The 20,669-nt window shown below is 38.6% G+C and overlaps 1 protein-coding gene across 1 annotated transcript; it reads right to left on the bottom strand.

Annotated features, from left to right (window-relative positions):
- Window positions 1-648: 648 nt before the first annotated feature.
- On the bottom strand, window positions 649-20,582 carry LOC109110905 (ubiquitin-like modifier-activating enzyme 1). Its single transcript, XM_042713046.1, has 26 exons — window positions 20,351-20,582; window positions 12,342-12,458; window positions 12,082-12,140; window positions 11,810-11,978; window positions 11,483-11,617; window positions 11,226-11,332; window positions 11,054-11,144; window positions 10,765-10,897; window positions 9,550-9,647; window positions 9,314-9,460; window positions 8,941-9,117; window positions 8,706-8,813; window positions 8,463-8,564; window positions 7,925-8,077; window positions 7,655-7,820; window positions 7,348-7,544; window positions 7,193-7,257; window positions 6,908-7,103; window positions 3,274-3,348; window positions 2,990-3,179; window positions 2,724-2,812; window positions 2,546-2,638; window positions 2,266-2,457; window positions 2,076-2,177; window positions 1,776-1,876; window positions 649-1,662 (listed from the first exon to the last, which is right to left on the bottom strand). Exons 2-26 carry the CDS (start codon window positions 12,456-12,458, stop codon window positions 1,527-1,529), a joined length of 3,198 nt encoding a protein of 1,065 aa, XP_042568980.1. The 5' UTR covers window positions 20,351-20,582; the 3' UTR covers window positions 649-1,526.
- Window positions 20,583-20,669: the final 87 nt, after the last annotated feature.

Below are 20,669 nucleotides of genomic sequence, written 5' to 3'. Positions count from 1 at the left end.
CTAATGCTTTAAAGGGTTAAGGTTAAAATCGTAACCTATTCTGGAAAAGTTACATAACCACATGAAGTGCACCCACAAGCACTTGAAAGACGATAACCTGCAGAATGATTCTATAATGTGATGAGAGCAAACCTGTGAAATTAAAACAGCACTATAAAGAGCTGCAAATGTGTAGCACATAGTAGCCGCATCGTGCTTTCAGCACAATTGGACAATGTGCTATAATCTGAAGGCCAGTGAGAGCTTAAGAATTTAAATTAGAAAAGGTTAATGTCGTGAAGTTGCCTAGTTATATTTGGAGTCTCGCATAACGAAGTATGAAAAAGCAATTTTCTAAACAGGATAAAATCCTATTATCTAGATTCAAAACCTTGATCCTGATAAAATGTTGACCCAGGCTGTTATTTCTGCTATTTATTGATGTAGCATTAAAGGTTATAAAAATAACATTTATATCTATAAACTGCAAATATATTTAAATTGTGACTTTTCTCTTTCTATTAACAGTGAAATACCCAATGGTTGAAAAGTGTACTGTGCAACTTACCTTAGACTGAAACACTGAAATATTACTGATTGCAGATTGTTTTTATTAACTTTATAGATACATTTTAAAAACAACAGTAGCAAAGAAAAGACAAAGCAAGAAAATGTTTTCAACTTTATTCACTAACACACTAAGTGCTCCCATTACAGAGTAAAATCTTTTTTCTTTTTTTCATACTGTAATGTTTTTTGGAGTTTAACAAAGTAGAAAGAATACAGAGTTTATGTTCTACAAGGTGTACACCAGAAGTCTGCCGCCAAAAAAAAAAAAAAAAAAAGAAGAAGAAAATAAAAACGGGGGAGAAAAATGGTTATGTGCAAGTTCCTGAACCCAACCCATATAAAAGCCAGAGAGGCAAAGGGATGTTCCCACTGGGCCTATGGGAGAGCAGGAGTTCAGTAAGTGGACCAACTCGCTTTGAGACCTTGGCCATAAAGGGTGCTTCAAGTTACAATTAAAGGTGACATCAAGCCAAGGCAGTGAACTGAAAAAAAAATTAAGCAAACATTAGTGATTTTTTTTCCCTTGTACTCTATTTTTTGGCATCAGTCAATATTTTACTCCAGAATACAAAGCAAGATGGTGCTGCCAATAAATGTATCATGAGGACAGGAACAAAGACTGCTGTGAAAAATATGATTGAGAGGGAGGGAGTGACGGGTGGTGTACAGATAAATTCATACACTGAAGCTGTGCGTTACAACAACCAGTTCAAATAAGTTACAGCCAAAGATTCACATGCTCCCCATAGTCCTAAACATAACCAGCCTGATTGATTCATACCCTAGAGAGCTCAACCAGTTGGGAAAGAGGGGTGTTTGAGATATAATACTTCTATATTTCAGTTACTGATTTAAAAAATGAACAAAAACTGATTGGTTTCTCTTTGGGCTCTCCAAGCATACTGATGCTCCCCATCCCCCAGTGGGCCGCCCTCTCCTGCCTCTGACCGGTCCCCTTCCCTACCCCAACAACCCTCTCAGCGGATGGTGTATCTGACGTAGGGGACCTCTACATCCTCTTCTGTCTCGTCATTGCAGCAGAGCTCAAAAACTAGTGCTTTAACATGCTTCCCCAGTTTCTTCTTAGACACCTTAGTCACGATCTCAGTCATCCTATGAGAACAAAAACAGAGCCAAACATTTCATTATCTTCCATCTCATATGCCTCAATTCTACCAACATGATTAGAATTCAGGACGTCTCTAAGATAAGAAGAACCAACTCACGGCAGGTCCAGCCGTTCTTTAAGCTTGGCCGCAGGCATGAAGAAAGAGTAGAGCATGGAAACTCCCTGAGAGAGCATAGTGATCTCCAGTTTGTGTTCATTCTGAGGGAATAACAGAGTGTGAACCATGAGTACACCAGGACAAGTTTGCCTGCTTCTACAAGGGATGGACACAAGTAGGGCATGGCAATATAGCAAATAACCTTCTTAATTTCACACTTAGTTACTTAATAAAAACTTATAGTCCAGAATAACAGCCCTAGTTTCTTCAAACACATCAACAATGAAAATGAAGTAATACCTTGAAATAGTCCAAGAACTGTCGGAGTGTCATTTCTTCACCATTGGGCTGAATGCCCTTCACCTCAAAGCGGTCCCAAAGCGTCCAATCAATCTCATAGTACTATTAAAGAAAGCAAGTGTGTCAAAGTAGCTCATTCATTCAAAGGGATGCCAACTCTGCTGCTGTAATGGAGAATGCTGTTGGTTACCTTGTGTTTGGGAGCAGCTATGGGCTCAGAGAAGGCGAAGAAAGGCAGAGCAAGGTTCATGAAGCCGTTCTTGAAGGACTCGAGCTTCTTGTGGCCCTGAACGATCTTCAGCAGCTCCAGACACACCAGACCCACCACGGCAGCTGTCGTCGTGGCAATTGCTGGAATGATTTTTCCAGCAATGAGTTTGCTCTGAATGAAGAAAAAGAAAGGTGAGGATCTGCGATGGTAGGATTTGCCTCCCAAGACAGCTGAGAAACAATTTCATTGGCCCTCTCACCTTGTGTCTATCTGCAGGAGGAATGTCGTAGTTCTCTGCTCTTAGATTAGAAGCTGCTACAATGAAGTCCATATGAAAGTTTGTTTCATCATCCTGAGGAAGAGAATTTAATTAGCATTTTAACTGAAGGTCAACAATTCTTAAGGCTGGAAAATTGGGGTTGTTTCATAAGTGGTACCTTTTCAAAGTCAATGGGACAGAGCTTGAATTGAGAAGCTGCTTCTGTAGAAGGCAACAGTGTCTTTAGTTCTTCAAGCCTAGAGTCATCTGAAAACAGACCAATAATAAAATGAGCAATGTTTGGACAGTGGAAACTATCATTTGCTTTAGCATCAGATTTAATTTGTAGTAGAATCACTTTATAAACTCTATGAACAAAAAGGATGAGCTCAGCAACAGTTTCAAATCCACATCCACCAAAAGGTTCTCCACTACTTCTCTTACCGACTGATGCATTGGCATTCTGCAGCTCCTGATCAGACACGTGGATCTTGATTCCTGATTTGGGTACGAACTCAGGCACTTTAATATCCTGCAGCAGCTTAGTCAGAGCAGAACGCTCAGTGGAGCCCGGCAGGCCATATGACTGGGCAAGCAAGTTAGCTGCTGCCATAATGTAGTCCATGTGAAGATCCTACCAATCACAAAGATATCAAAACCAATCATTTTTTGTTATGACATGAAATTTCTAAATCTTTTATTTGAGTCTTTTCACAGTGAATACTTACATTGTTAGTGCTGAATTCTAATGGATGAGGACATCTTTTTGGACCCGACCAGAATGGCGCCCCAGAACTTGTAAGCTAGACAGAAAGAGCAGAAGATATTAAACTAAGTGTTCATTAAAAGCTGACATGAAATGGAAATTCAAATGCATTTTATTGATTTTTATCCATGCATGTTTTTTCCCCTTGTAATTTTTAACCAGTTTCATAACTCAATACTCCAGTGAAGTCAGACTTTCTCCAGTCTGGCCTTAAATCCTGTCCCGACCTTACAAAGTGGCTGCAAGCTTGCATTCAGATCTGCCTCCATTCAATCAACATTCAATGTACAAAAAAGTCCATCCCTACATTTTTCCTTTTTCAAAATCTGTTTCACTCAAGATGTAAGGCATAATACTTGAAGGTTCTGATATAATTTTTAATCAAAAAAAATAAAAATAAAAATTTGCCAACAAACTTAATTTTATTTTTTAATTTTTAATCAAAAAAAATAAAAATAAAAATTTGCCAACAAACTTAATTTCATAAATCTTTTTTGTCATTTCAGCTCATTCTGAAACAACTCTGACTGGCCACTGTGTTGTATAACCTTTGTCAAGCCCAACTTGACAGATATATTATCACCTCAAAACTTCCCCAATCTGTTAAGCGCTCGATAAGTTCATACATTGTTGCCAATCACAGACATATACATTTAACTAGTCTGAAATTGTCAAAACTGATATCGGTACTCATTTTTGTATAGATGTTTAGATGGCATGTTTTGCGGATTGTTTTTAGTGTGTTGTTGGGTGGATTGTTAATTTTGTGTTATTGGCCAGGGTATTTTGGTCAATTGTGATATCTGATATCGGTAATTTTTGGGCGGCCGCCAAAACGATTTTTTTGTCCCGCCAAAGCCTTGATGTGTAATTGGGTTTTTGTGAGTGAAGCAGGCTACGAGTGATGGAGAGAACGAGCACAGCGCCCCTCCCCCGCACGCGCACTCTCCGTCTTCAGTTCTGTCTTTGCTCTCTCCCTCGCATCAAAATCAACTGATCCTAAAGGTCGGAAGACCGAATTCATGTTTCACGTGGTGCATTCGGATAATATTTTTGCTGAATTACCGCTGGGTGTGAATTGCAGTCAAAAAAAAAAAAAGAAGTTTGCCTTATCTTCTCTTACAACTTGTGACAAGCATTCCGCACATGCAGCTGACATAACTTTAAATAAACACAAACACAAAAAAAAAAAATCTATCCAGTTAAGAAGTGTTTTTGTCGTGTGTGTTGACAAATCTTTCGCGATGTCCTAACAGCCAGGATTCCCACACAACACGTCCGCTGAAGTCCGATTCGCGACCTAATGACTCCTTTGAGCGATTCATTATAATGAATGCTTAAAGCAATCGGTCTGCCCGTCAGTGTCTGAATCGGTGTATAACAAATCATTACTTCTTAGAAGAACATACACATCTGAAATGAGAAAGTAAGTGTGCTTACCCCATTTAGCAAGAGTGTTTAGTAAAATTTAGCCTTAATAATCCACAGTATGTATAGGCCTATGACAATGTGTAGTAAATTACCTATAAAATCATTTAAAGTTAGACTGGAGTGAGATGAAACTAGATCAAAGCACAAAGCAAGCTGTTGCTAGCTACCTGCTAATTTAATAAATTTTATATGGTAAAAAATTACACGATTACACCTTTTAACGCTATGTTTTTATTGCTACTTTTTAATTGATATGATTAAAATATATATCAGGTCTATCAAAAAAGGATTTATCTTTCAAAACTATGAAAGCCAGTCGTGGAAAAATCACAGCTTTTGTGCAAAGAGGGCAAGAAAGGATGACAGTGAAAGTGACAGGTAATATCTGTGTATGATAATTGCATAATTTATAAATAGAAAAATTGTGATACCTTTGACATTTCAAATATACTTTGGTATCGATGATGTTTACATGTAAAATAAGTTGTAATCACTTTCTTTTACTATCTAGCCTGACAGTGATCTTTTTTTTTTTTTTTCATGAATAAATAGGATAAGAAAATATCACAAACTGTTTCTTTGTATTTATTTTAAATTTAAGATTCATTGTCAATATTGGGCTTGCGGATCATGTGGGTACTAGGGTACTCTTTGCTGTGTGTGGATGACCATGTCGCCACCACCGAAGACCAATTTTGACCCAGGAAAAACCCACAATGGTCAATTGTGATATCGGAACTCTAAACAGCAATTGTAATGTATTTGAATAAATTAACCCTCTGGTGCTCCTTGCGTGGCAGTCAAAAAAAAAAAAAAAAAAAAAAAAAAAAAAAAATAATATATATATAATATATATATATATTATATATATATATATATATATATATATATATATATATATATATATATATATATATATATATATATATATATATATATATATATATATATATATATCGATAATATAGTTGTTATTTCATATTTTTAGAAGAATTTATGGTATTAAAAAAAAAATTAGCAGTCGTTATAACCCATTACCTGTTAACCACTTTTTGAGCATAGACCTGAAAATTTTATTTCCAACTTAAACTGTTGTAAATCATGAATGCTTTGCAGCACAGACTTAAGTTTGTTCTATTTTGTAAGACCACACCCGGCCGATTATTGCTTTTATATTAACTATATTTTCCAAAACATGTTTTACTCTAAAACAAGACAATAAAAGCCATAAATCCAAGTTGTGCTCCAAATTTGAGTTTGATATCTTAAAAATGGGCTTTCATTAAGATTTTGTTTGGGTGCAGTACCAAATGTTTCCACTAGATGAAAATAATTTCCCATTAGTTTCCAATGCAGTCATATTTAAAGGGATACTCCACCCCAAAATGAAAATAGTGTCATTAATCACTTACCCACATTTCGTTTCAAACCCGTAAAAGCTCCATTCATCTTTGGAACACAATTTAAGATATTTTGGATGAAAACCTGGAGGCTTGAGACTGTCCCATAGACTGCCGCTGTTTTCTTTCAAATCAAAGCTAAATACAAGTAGAAACAGCGAATCCTTGTGGTGTGGATGACACAGAAGAGCATACGCTGCATACGGTGATATGGAGAGACACAGAGGAGACTGTTGACAAAGCAATTATTGAATAAAGTCATTATTTTTGTTTTCTTCGCTTACAAAAAGTGTTCCCGTCGCTTCATATAACCCAGATTGCACGTCTGATGGCAGATGGAGTATTCTGACGCCGACTTTCATACCTTTTATGGACCTTGACACTGCTATTTACTTGGCAGTCTATGGGACAGTCTCAAGCCTCCAGGTTTTCATCCAAAATATCTTAAATTGTGTTCCAAAGACGAACAAAGCTTTTATGGGTTTGGAACGACATGGGGGTAAGCAAAATTTTCATTTTGGGGTGGAGTATCCCTTTAACAGCAAGGAATACAAGGGTGACTATTTTCAAGACCATTTAACCTTTTCAAACCATTTCCTTGATTTTTTTTTTTGTGTGTTCACAAAGCAAGTGCCAAAACCTTTACCAAGTTTCGTACCATTCAGATGAAGTAAAAAAAATAATCTAAAAACACCAAAATGTTTCAGTCAAACATTTATAAAGAGTCCAGTGATAGCTGATCAAATGAGAACGGACAGGCCTCACCTGGTCTGGGGGGAAATTGTGCAGTAGCTGACGGATGTTGTTATTATATTGACACTGCCAGTGGTTGCGGGCCCAGACTACACAGTCCTCCCAGCTGCGTGGTTTATCTGTCACCAGGCTCTTGTATACTGCCTCCAGCACCTCCAATGGCTGCGCTCCAGGGAGCTTCAGTGTGCGCTCCATAAACTTTGGGTCTCTGGGGAGGAATGAGAACATTACATATTTAAATAGCTGACAGCACCACGCATGGCAAATTTACGGGTTGTTCGGGGTGACGATACTAACGTCATATACTGCAAGGCGTTTTCAGCAGGTTGTTTGAAAAGTCCTTCAAACTCGTCACGAGCCCACTAAGAAAGCAGGTGGGTACAGACAGTTTAGGTCAATCAAGGCTCAAGACACCAGAAGTTCATCCCAAAAAAAAGGTTGAAAAATGTTACCTGAAGGGTGTGTTCGATTGCATTAGGGAAGTTTTTGAGCGTGCAGATAGGAATGGACTTCTCTGGAGGGTCCTGGCTGGAGCTGTACGACTCTGTGAGGAAGGGAATGACCACCTGCACGTTCCCTTTGGTGCCTAGAGTACCAGACTCCAGCAATGGCTTACAGTAGTACACACACCTCCGGTCCATATACATACCTGGAAAAGGAAAGCATGCTGAGTCGATTTCACACAAGCAGCCATTTGACAGTTAAATTTTGAAGTAACTTACATGACCAGTCATTTTGCTTTCTAAAACTCTTACTTACGGGCATCTACATTGTCAAGAGCATTTGCCACTCCATCGAGGCTTTCAAAGAAGTCATCATCATAGACCTTCTCAGTGTCAGTCCCCACACGGTTCTGATGACCTGTGATGCGGATTGATGGGTTCATCTGCTTCACGGCTGCAGCAGCAGTCTCGCTCTTCATCTTCTGCTCAGAGGAGGAACAAAATGATCAGCAACCATTCAAGGAAGACATTACAATCCAATTCTCTCCACAAAATTCCTTTTTCAATCTGTGTAAGTGAATCTCACCGTAACGTCCCATGGCCTAAAGAGGAACTGTCGATTGAGATTGGACTTCTCTATGGTGTCCATGTCAGTAACTATGACCTCTCCTTCACCGCTGGCCAAGCCCATCATAGCAAAGTTTTTCAGCAGCTCACAACCAATAGCTCCAGCACCAACCTGAACACAGGAAACAAGTTACTAAAATTAATACTTGCACTAAAGCAGTGTTACTTTAGTATAATTTATAAACTATTCAGTTTATTACAGAATTATAAATTAGCTTTAATTTTAACTTTAATAATTGTATACATTTGTGATTATTATTTTTAAAAACATTTACAAATAGCTAACTTTTTTGTTTCAATAAGTAATTTTAGTACTTCAACTTTCACTTATTATAGTTGATTGCAAATGCAACATTTCTCACTTTCATTAAAGTTTTAATCTAATATTTGTATTCTGCTGCAATTAAAAATGCTTTTAATAGTTTTAGTTTACAATAACAACACTTGACTAAAGGCAAAATTTAGTATTGTATATTTTAAGTTTGTGGGAAAAATGCAAGCATTCTGCAATTGCATAATTGGCTTGGTTGTTGTTTTGCTAACAGCTCCTGCAGCTTGGACCCAAAAACAGCAATCTGGCTATCATACCGGCAGTTCCTCTACAGAAAACAGATGAATGAATTATTCCTTGCAATAAACCAACAATCTTTCGGGTGCGATGCATGTAGCTCCACTAGCATCAAACAAATACTGAAAAACATGAATAGATCTCACAAGACAATGGTACAAGAAGCACTCACAGGTGCACACTCTTCCTCTGTCAGAACGGCATCCTCAGCCTCAGATAAGCACTCCAAAGCATCAAAATACAGCCACTGCATGATGGGCATAAACTTCCCTGTGCAAGCCTGAAGAGAGAGAGGGGGGAAAAAAAAGCAATAAATAACAGACCATGACAGAGGAGTCTAACACAACATGCTCCTGCTATATCTCATTGATCCCAAGCTCAAAGACAATGATGGAAGACTGTATTACCTTCATAGCCTCCTGGGCAGCAAGCCCACCAATAAAGGCATTGATGGGTGCCAGGTCTCCGGCAGCCACGCAGGACAGTTTTTTGATGATTGCCTGGTCCAGCTGCTCTTGCTTGGCAGATCCGGACTGTGCAGCATTCACTTCTTCAGCCAGAGCCACAAGCTCATCCGCATCAGACTGCAGCAGTACGGAGAGAGAAAGAGATCACTGCTGAGTCACTGAGACTGATGTCCACAGCTCAGCATTCACATGCCATTAAACAGAACACTGCGTAGTGGTTGAGGCATTACATTCCTAGCGGTTCTTGGCAAGAATAAACTTGAAAGTGGATTGGACCTTATGCAGAAATCTAACAACTAGCAGAAGTGTTCACCTGACTCCAGGGCTTCGGTAGACGACTGTGCTTCTTCTCAAATGCGTGCAGTGCCTGAAAGCCCATGTGCAGTTGGCCTGGACGATCAAATTTGGCAAAATCAGTCACCATGAACTCTGGTTCGGCCATGGAAGAGGACAGGGATTTCTGGTTGAAGAAGGAAGTGTGCATATGTAATCCACTTTTTCACTTTACATAATTCTTTAATGTCAGCCTCAGCATGGGCGTCAACTTACAAAGGCAACTGTCTTAGGCATCTTCACTTGTGTGACAATACCACCTCTCACATAGTCCGAGAATGAGCTGGTGTCACAGATGCTGAAGGTGTAAGGACCTGACGGGAGAGGACATCACAGTCATAAGACAGCCTACAAGACTGACCTTCAAATTCTGTACAGTTAACAGTACATCTCATACAGTAACAGTAACACAAGTTCAGTGCTTTGGCCTCTGAGACCAGGAACTTATTTCCACCTTCCTGTTCCTGTAGGACAGGGGTAGATGACTAAAGTGATCAATAGCTAAAGTGATTGACATTTGTTGCCTTATGCTGATCCAGTTACATTTTAAAAAGTAGGTTGACACAAACAGCAGTAAAACCTGTCAAACAGCCATAGACAACCATATATAGTCTAAAAGTTTAAATTTAATTAAATTTAATTAATTAAATTTAAATTTATTTAAAAGTTCCAGACATCTGAAAGGTTGTAAATTTGCCAAGATGCAGTCAAATGTGAATGGCCTTAACACACAGTAAGGAAGATGAGAGGCAAAGAAGAGTCCAAAGAAAAAAGTTTGAGTACTTTTTGATGTTTGTTAGCAAGCTTTTTGCAAAAAGCCTTTTCATGCTTAATTATTTCACTAAATGACGCTATTTCGCTAGTTGTTTACCAAGTGATTTTGCCCTCAGCAAAAATCCAAGGGGGCCTGAAAATGACTTAAAATTATTTTATAGCTAAAACTACTAAATATCTAACTAAGCATTTATCTATCTAATAGATAAATTCAATAAATACACACACACACATATTGAAAAATAATGTAATCTACTTTTATTGGGGACTTCTAGACCAAAAAAGGTCACGAACATGAATAAAATATTAAGTCGTACATTTTTATAATGATTTAATAATATATATATATATATATATATATGGATTGATTGGATAACTACTATATATATATATATATAGTAGTTTCCAATCAATCCACAGAGAATCACAAACGACTGGAAGAGTATGTAAATAATTCACTGTTAGAAAGATTGGGATGCCAGAATTAATTACAACTCTAGGAATTCTGAAATTTAATAATTGTAATTATTTTTATTTATTGGAGTCAAAAAGATGAGAACCACTGATCTAGTATGTTTGACTGCGGAGGTCTCTGGGCTAACAAGAGACTGGGCGGTTTCTGGGACTGTTCAAATTAGAAAACCTTTGACATCTCACCCAGTGTCTTGATCTCTACTGGATCACAGCCATTGAGCTCTGTCATGCCCTGCACTTCTGTGAAAGTGACGAAATCTCCACTCTCAAATCCATGCCGTGCTTCATCCAGACATGTAACCACACCAGCACTGTCTTTCACACACAACACAAAAAGAGCAAAAGTTTCAGACAGCCAGAAGTTTAACAAATGTCAGTGTAACACTTCATTCACTCTGACTCTACAATAATCAAGGTTTAAAAGTTACTATCACACAGTATAATTTAGCCAAGTCCAGTTAACAATTTTTACCTTTGTGATCATTGAGATCATGGCGCTCAGTGGCTGCTCTCCATTGACATCAAACATAGTCATTTCCTCCCCAAAATCACAGAACAGTTGCCTATTGAAATACAGAACATACATGAGACAAAACAAAACCCTAAAAACCTTAACTCAACGCAAAACAAGAAAGGTATTCTACCCAAACAGCCCACGCGTGTCTGCCACGATCAACTTAATGCCATTACTATGGCAGAAGTCACCGATGCGTATCTGCTCATCAAGGCTGGAGTTGGTGAGCACAACAACCTGGTCAAACACACAAACACCTGTTACCCTACTCTCTTAAATGCATTAAACTTGACCTAATGCAAAGTTCTGTATGCATGTGGGAAAACTAAGATCTAGTCCATGTGTTGAGCTTATGGATGTAGTCCAGTGGAGCCATAACAACAGTACCTGAAATTTGGTCAGGTATTCGTTGGTGAGGGCGCCAGTGAAGGAGGTGACAGGCACATAGCTGTTGAGTTCTGCCAGTCGAAGCTGACTGACCTCTGCACGGTTCTTCCCAAGATCCTCTTCACGCAGGTAAAACTAAGACATGTAACAAACACTATTATTTTTTATTACTACTACAACATAATTTAATTGTCATTCGAGCCATTAAATGTGGATTTTGACTATACTCTTGTTTTAGTTATTTTACAGCCCCTCTGAATTATTAGCAGCAATGACTGTATTTTGCAATCACATACTTATGGTTATGACTCATGACCAACCACTGACCTGGGACGAAAGGTCCTTCCACTCAGCCACACCCTGGTCATGCAGGGTGACACTCTTGACGCCTCCCAGAATGACATTCTTGGCAATCTCTACACCCAAACCTCGCAGCCCTGAGATCAGAATATTGGAGATCTGCATGCGTTTCATAGCTTCATGGCCCAGTACGTACCTGAGAGAGACATACTAAAATTAACAACTACTCACGTGAGCTCTTTTTTGCACAAAAAGAACATTCTAAGGATACATCAAACTTAAATGAAGGCCAAACTCACAGCTGTCTGGAGTACAAGCCCTCGTCGATCTCAGCATCATTTCCATTCTTAGCCATCCCCTGCAGAGACCAAAACCACAGTTATCAGACTATAAATAGACAAGCATTACTTATGAAACTGGCTGCCTTTCAACAACCATGCAAAGTAAAGAATGAAGATTATATTCATAAAATATGTGCCTACACATACCAGTTTAGATTGTCTAGATGTCCGTGTTATATGCAAACAAGTTGGTTTTAAAAAGCTTGACTTGAACCTACGTTAGCTGGTGTGTGAGACAGTTCGGTTCTGACAGAGTTAGAGGAGGAGCAGTGGGATCCCGTCTTCGTCTCTGATCCTGACACGCGACGCTTCTTGGACAGCGGCGAGCTGGACATCTAGAAGAGAAGCAAGCAAGCTCAACCTCTGTATTTTCAAGTGAATATTATGAATACGGAGCACCTAAATTTTGTCATGCAAACACTGAAGATCACGTGAAATCTATAGAGAAAACAAAAAGAACAGGTCACTTGGTTTTGGTGGAATGAGTTTCCCAAATTAAACAAACAGGTTATCATCTTAGTGCAGGCCCAAAAGCATTTTCAGGGCGAGAAGGGGAGACAGAACTAGGTGGAGAATGACCAGCCAGGACAAAACAAGGAGCTTGTTCCTAAACGAGGGACTACATCTGTGGCATGGACATGCGTTTTTAAGCACTGCAGTTTTAAAACAACCGATTTTTAAGCTGTTGAAAAACAAACAACAGAGCTAACTTATATGTGTGCACCGTCGTCTTTACTTAATCACTTTTGCAATTTTGTAATAACTTTTTATATATATATATATATATATATATATATATATATATATATATATATATATATATATATATATATATATATATATATATATATATATATATATATATATATATATATATATATATATATAGTAGGGATGCACCGTTTGACCGGCCATAAATCTGCATCGGCCGGTTTTTGCTTAAAATACGCAATCGGCTGGTTTTTGGTCTTTTTTTTTGGCGGATTTTTCCAGAAGTGCGCCCGCGTGCACAGACTACAATGTAATCATTCGCTATCATGTCGTTTGTTAGTATTTAGAAATTTGAGCGCAGGACACGGTCAGCCGTTCAGCACTGGAAGTGCAGAGCTACATGTCTGAGGCACAGATAGCAGGAAGCGCAAAAGCACAAAATAAGAACCCCTTTCCTCAATGATGATGCAGCATGATAGTGTTGTTGTTGTCGGAGTGCTGAAGCGGAGATAGTGAAGGGATGTTCAGCTCAACTTCTCGCGTGTTGGATGAGAAACGAAACAGACTAAACCGTGACAAAACGGAAAGTTTTTTTTTTTTTTTTTTTTGTAAAGTAGAACTTGCATACACGTTTGAGAAGCCAGAAGTAAATGTCAGTTCTGTATAGGATGATTATTTTTATTTTACCTTAAAATTACATCGACTTAATTTGATTTAAAAATTACCTGCTGTAGCACACTGAAAGAAAAAAGTGTTTCATTCATCCAATTAAAATATTTTAGGGTAATGATTCACATCTATATTTTTTAACTTGAGACAATAGTTATTTATTTTTCATTGGCTCAAGTAAAAAAAATATAGATGTGAATCATTACCCTATTTTTTTTTTTTTAATTGGATGAATGAAACACTTTGCATCTTTGTTTTATTCGCACCAAAATTATTTGATTTTAACATTTTGGAATTATTTATACAGCATACTTTTATTTAGTCTCACTGGTAAAGACATTTTTTATTTGAAACCAAATTTAAAAACTAAAACAGATACTGAATGCTGATTAAGAAACATCTTGAATGTGTGTTGATTGTGTTGTTTGGAGTGTAGAATATGCAGTTGTTGCCTTTAATTTCAAATGGTTACAGTTAATCTTTTCATTTAAGGCCAGTTCCATGTAGTTTCAACCCAATTCAAAAACAAAAGCTAAATGCTAACATCTGTACCATCTATGTTTGTATTGAATGTAGGCTAATAACTGTGCAATTACTGACGTTAATTTCAGATGGTTATGGTTATTGCTTTCAATAGCCAAAAGCCAGTTTGGCCTATTAAATACCAAATAAACATCTTGTTTATACATACTTTCCTTCTTTCTTGTTTGTTGCTTAAAGACAAAAAAAAAAAAAATCGGAAATCGGTATCGGAATCAACCAGTTTGCTTGTAAAAAAAATCGGTCTCGGAATCGGCCATGAAAATCATGATCGGTGCATCCCTAATATATAGGTCTCTTTTTAGGCTTGTATTAGTTTGATATTGACATTGGTGAAAAGGATTCTGAAAATGTTATGGTATCAATGTTTATAATAAAATAAAAACATTAATATATATATATATATATACACACATATATATATATACATATATATATATACACACACACATATATATACACACACATATATATACACACACATATATATACACACACATATATATACACACACACACACACACAATGACGTATATCCTTATCGTGATATAAGCTTTTGGTCATGTCGCCCACCCCTACACCAAAGTAGATAACCATTTCACTTTTTTGGGACCCTTCTGTTTGGGTACCTAGCATAGGAGTATGGTACCTAAAGGGTGGAGCTAGACTCACTGCCAGACTTGACTGGTTGACAGAATCATCACCAGCGTGTGCTACAAGGGAATGACAACACAAGGGGATTGAAGCGTCTCCTTCACCCGTTCTGCCATGCTGCTCATGTGTGCTGGGCTTGTTTACATCAGAGTGCGCAAACAAAAAATATAACAATGTATTTTAGAATTTTATATTTTCACACGCATACAATGTTGCTACTTTACAGCATACACTAGGGGTGTAAGAAAATATTGATACACGTGAGTATCGCAATATTTTGTTTGGCGATACTGTATCGATTCTCAAAAATGGAATATCAATATGAATTTTTTATATTTTTTTTAAATACAAGATTCATGGCAGTTGTTTCGTTTTGAGTTTACATCCCGACCACTAGATGACAGTCTTCATCTCTGAACGACAGTGAGAGTAACAGGAAATACTACCATTAGGGCACACCACTAATGTTAGCATTAATATCACTATTCACTGCTAGTAATGGAGGATGAAAGAATTGTCCCTGTTCCTGGTTCGGTGTACAAAGCTGAAGCATGCCTTCATTTGGGCTTTTGTGGAAACGTGCACCACGGGACCGTGGCGAGGGCGTCGCCTCGGTCCTTCTACGCCCCGTGTGAAGAAGGGCTCGCGTGGGGTGGGTCGAGGGGGGCGGCAGGATTGCTACACGGCTGCAGCTTTCTCTCATTTGGGGGGCGTTTTGTTCAGTTGTTCAGTGCTATTGCACTCATGTCGTGGTTTCGGCGATTCCACGCAGAACATAAAACCTGTGAAATCCAAGTGGAAAGGTTCGACATCTGTATTTATTTTATTGTTTTACAATTCTTTTGTTTTCTTTAGGAATCATGTAAGCACTTTTTTATTGATATTAAGCAGATGTAATTTTTTGTTCCGATCAGAATGTTATGACATTGTATCTCACAATTGTAAACTGAATGAAACTATGAACCTTTAAAGCAGGTTCTAATAAATAAATAAATGGTCTTTTTACAATTATACATTTAACTAAAGGATCCTGCAAGCACTTTAATTCCCAACACCCCCACCCTTTACTCGTACTGCACAAAAATTGGTTCAATAACAATAATAATTTATATACTTATTGCTAAGGTTTGTATATGGTGGTGTGTTCTTACAACATACAGAACTACCAAATTTTGCTATTGCATCATATAATATAATTGTTGTTAATAGTGTTCATCATCTGTTTGATTACGTTTTTAATTGATTTTTCCGTACATTTCTGCCATATGTACATAAACTGACAGTCACCACCGGTAAGCGACTACTAAATATTGTAGAAACTTAATTTTCTGTAAAGTTGCTTTGCAACAATTTGTATTGTAAAAAGCGCTATACAAATAAACTTGAATTGAACTGAGTTCTTAATGACAGCTTTCCTAAAAATATATCTTATTCCCAAAATAAGAAATATCCCAATACACCGCCTTGCTGACAGTATCGCAACATATCGTATCACCACCCCTGTATCGTGATATGTATCGTATCGCCAGATTCTTGGCAATACACAGCCCTAGCATACACCAAACCTATCAAGTAATAGTAATATTGGCGGTGGAAACACAAGATAGATCAGGGTGTACTGTCCCGAATCGTACCATACCGTCCTGTACTGACCTATACCGCTCGGTGGAAATGAGCCATAAGTGGTTATTTCAGCACTGGACAGTTCCTTTACAGCAATCCAGTGAAGTCAGCCTCATTCTAAAGGACACAAAGAAATTCTAGCCTATATAACCAAGGCTAGTTATTATTAGACTACTCATATTTAGCAAATAATTGCATTTCATGAGTTTGTACTAAGAAAAAATAAATTGAACGGAAAAGCACCAAACTACATTCTCACCACTTATACGTGGAATAAAAATAAGGTTTGTATTTCAACAGCACAAGGAGAGGGTGATTTCTGCCGCAAGATACTTTAGCTATAAATAGCTCGCGGACAGAAGCGTTGTGTTTACGGTGAAGGGCTCCGTACATCTACTGGCTCACCCATTCTGCCTTAAAAACGCTGATTCATTAAAATAAAACTGCAGTGAATGTCGCATCCCAAGACCGTTTCCGTGCAGCGTTCCCACAACAAAAACTTAAACTCTGATATGAATGGACGGTTGCCCATCCATTCATATTCCAAGTATCATGTTAGGATATCTAACTAGTAAGGCGCTGAGTGACCAAGTATGACGCGTTCAACATTTATGACACTCACTAAAATATGGTGCAATACACAGGAGGAAGACTTGCTTTACCGAAACGAAACTTTATAACGCTCTTTAAGCTGCAGAGTTGAACGGCCCTCGAAAGAAAGCGTAGATTCTAGAACGACTATAAACTCACGAGCGGAAATTCCGCACGCAATTGTGCTGTTCTGAATAGAACTCTCGTCATTTTAGCGAAGGTTCTTCGAGAACTGTCTGCATTTCCTCACTCATGTTGTTCTAAACCTGTATGGCGACTCCTGCGCTACATAATACGAGTCGTCAGGCAGAAAATGACAGACTCATTCACCATTCACTCTCGTTTTTTCCATACAATGACTGAGGCTGTCATTCTGCCTGACAACAACTTTTTTGTTCCACGGAACAAAGTCAGTCAGTCATACGTTTAAAACAACATGAGAATGTATTAATTTTTTATTTTTATTTTTTTCAAATAAAACCAGAATAATGCCCACAAATCCCATTCGTGTACAGATGGTGAAATGAACTTAATATACTGACACACCAAGATTACGATATGAGCCGACTCAGGTGCCCACCCTCTGATTTGACCGAAGCGAAATCGAAACGTGAATAAATCTGCGCGTGGCAGAAGCAAAAATAACATACAAGCTCGATTATCTCCTTAAGATCAACGGTTACACCTGCATTGTAAATTTCAGATAATCACTTCCGTTTCGAAAAGAGCACACACACAAAAATCATCCGCAGTATGTCAAGACATCAAATGATAAACTAGACATGCGAAGCAGGTCGCCTGCCGCTAATCAGATTTGCCAAAATTAACCGGATGATCACTTAGCAGGGAGCACGAGGGGATTCTTAGACACCTAGCTTGCTAGCCTGCTACATGCTTTGTAATAGTTGGTGCAGGCAGTTAACTGAGCCTGAGGCCTAACTCACTACAGTCCCAAGTTCGTATGCTAACCAGTGAATGAAAAACTCGGCGCCTGTACAAACACAACGATCTGATCCATGCTGATCACCCAGAACATAATTATACGAGCCTAGGCGAGTACAGTCGGGGAATTACACGCTATAAAGCGCTATTCGAGCGGACAGCTGCTTGCACTGAGCGCAATGTTTTGCCTCTTACCAATAATCCTTCCCAGTCCACTCTCAGTGTCAGCAAACCGCTCCTCGTGTGAAACTAACTTAGATGGTGCAGATCTCAATCTGATGTAGATGCGAGGAGAAAACGGACAGCAACAGCACGAACAGCGCTGGGTGAGATGCTGTGAGTAAAGCCCCTTCACTATCCTGCCGAGTCACTGTGTCGTTCAGTCTGCTGCCTGCCTGTGTCGCGTTTCTGGGTTGGTTTCAGTGAACGGAACAAAACCAAAATGGCAGCTGTGGCACAGGGGCGGAGCTGCTCGGATAAAGAGGAACAGGAAAAGGTGGTCTGGCGAAGACTGCTGCAATCCTCTGCAGTCGCCCATTGGCTACCCTACCTATGACTTTAGGGAAAACCCACCCACTTCTGCATATGCCGGGACTTCAGGCTTCTGTAATTGATATTCAGTTGTACTTTCCCTTTAAATGGTTTTATGTCCTGGACAATTTTTGCATATGAGCTACAAACTATACTTCAAGTAAAAGCAACATTTTAAGGGAAAATTCTTATGTATTATTTGAGTCCTAATGTGTTGGAAAATAACAATATATGTTTTCTGAGATATTTAACATCCTTGTCCATATAAACGCTATAGATATATAAAAACAGTACAATTATAATCTTGTTGTAGATAATTAGTTTATGCATTCAATCTACAATTCTCACTTTTTTTTAAAGACACCATTTTGTAAGATACTGTCATAAATGTCTCTCAACGGCACTCTAGGCTACAGCAATGAAAAGATAATGATTTATTTACAATTAACAGCCAAAACTAAATGTATATGCATACAAATGTACACATTTATTACTACTCAAAGTAAACATTATGGCATGCAAAACCTTTTGCAATCAAAGAAACATGCAAATCTATAGAATATTTATCAAATGGCTGAATGGAGGAATAAAGTGCTTATTTGATAACTTAATTGACATCATGTACCAAACCACTAAAGCAGTTGCTGCACTTATTCACTCTACTTAACATAAACATGAAGAAAGCCATAGAACCTGCTAGTTGACAGCTCCCTCTATAAAGTAGGTCACAATTATTTTACTAAGGAGCACACATACTTGACAAACTATTTGGGTAAAATATTTCACCCATGCAGATGGGTAAGTGTCATAATATAAAGCCATAACAAAACCATATAATAACAGCCTTTAGAAACACTGAACATCCACACTTATGAGGCATCCATAACACTGAAGAATAGCCCTCGTTGATTTGCATAGAGTAGTTTACCTCTCCTAAACCAACAACCCATGTAAAACTGTGCCTTTCAAAAGCAATGACTGCTAAAATGAGGGGTTAGGCACGGGCTTTCTTGTAAATGAGAGGAATAAGCGTTGGGGGATGGGGTGATTCTTGTGACAAAGGCCCAAGTGGGCCGCTTATTCTCGCATATGGTGCATACAATAAGGACATGTTCCCTGTGTGAGTTACCTTTACAGCAGGTACAAATAATGTCAACAATACCCAACGCATCGCATCCTTCTGCCACTCACGCACCTGCACTTGATAGTCAAAACCTCACAGACCGAGTGAGCCAGCTAGCTCGCTGCAAAACACCATCTTAAAATGAGTTTCACATAGCAGATTGCATGTTTACTAAAGAGGGATCGTTGGATTTAAAGAAGCTGCAGTTTACATTACAGCAAATCGAAGCTAACAATGCACTGGGTTACATAAACAGGTCGAGGTTTAATGATCAGTGATCTAAGCGGAGAAGCAAAGCAATGACAGGGTAACGTTACCCCACATTTTGACAAGTTTGATTCAGTATTTGGTCTATTTTTCCTAGGGTGAATCTTGAGATACTTTTAAAAGACTGTAATCGGAGCAGTTGTGCAGATAAGTGTGCAGTCAGATTATCTCGCTATCTTTCCAGACTAGCTTTCAGGGAAACGATGCGAGGACGTTTTGCGATAACGTTAGCCTGCAAAAACGAAGCTTGTTAGCTTAGCGCAACCTTGCAGAGCATGAAGGCATTCTTAAAAAATAACCCGAACCGTATGACAGGAGGACTAGTCAACTTTTCCGCAAGGATGAGTTGGTTTCTTTTATCCCCGGCTCGTGATGTGCGCCTGGAGCGCATTGTCTCGCGCATGCCGTTAGCTGGCTGTTCGTGAAAAAGTGGCCAGTTGAAATTCACAGGCAAATTGTTGCGCCTGGCTAGTCAACTTCAGCAGTAAAAACTTGTCTTTGGATAGCTGTAACTGTGTTCTTGTGGACACGTTAGCTAGTTAGCATTAGCTAGGCACATAAGTATGCAGAACTCACCACATCCGATATTACTTGGCCTCTCCACGGTACTGAATACAGAAATACCTCGCGGGCAAGAGATAAACAACAAAAAGGTCAAATCAAACCGTTTCTGTAACTTTATCCCTGGAAGTGACGGGGGCTCCGTGACTTTCCAGTGTGAGGGAAGGCTGGACGGTTGCCTGACCGGCTATTCCCTGCACCGTTAACAGTTCAGCCAAGTATTTTTCAGTTCATGAGCGTAGAACCAACATGTGCAGAGTTTGAGTTGAGACTGTGCTATTATTCAAGATACAGGGAAAAAACACACACTTGTGTTTATATTAAACCGTCATGT

This window comes from Cyprinus carpio, chromosome A23, assembly GCF_018340385.1.
Source record: "Cyprinus carpio isolate SPL01 chromosome A23, ASM1834038v1, whole genome shotgun sequence".
Lineage (NCBI taxonomy): Eukaryota > Metazoa > Chordata > Actinopteri > Cypriniformes > Cyprinidae > Cyprinus > Cyprinus carpio.
Note: the sequence above shows the minus strand (reverse complement) of the source record. Positions and strands in the feature narration are given on the sequence as shown.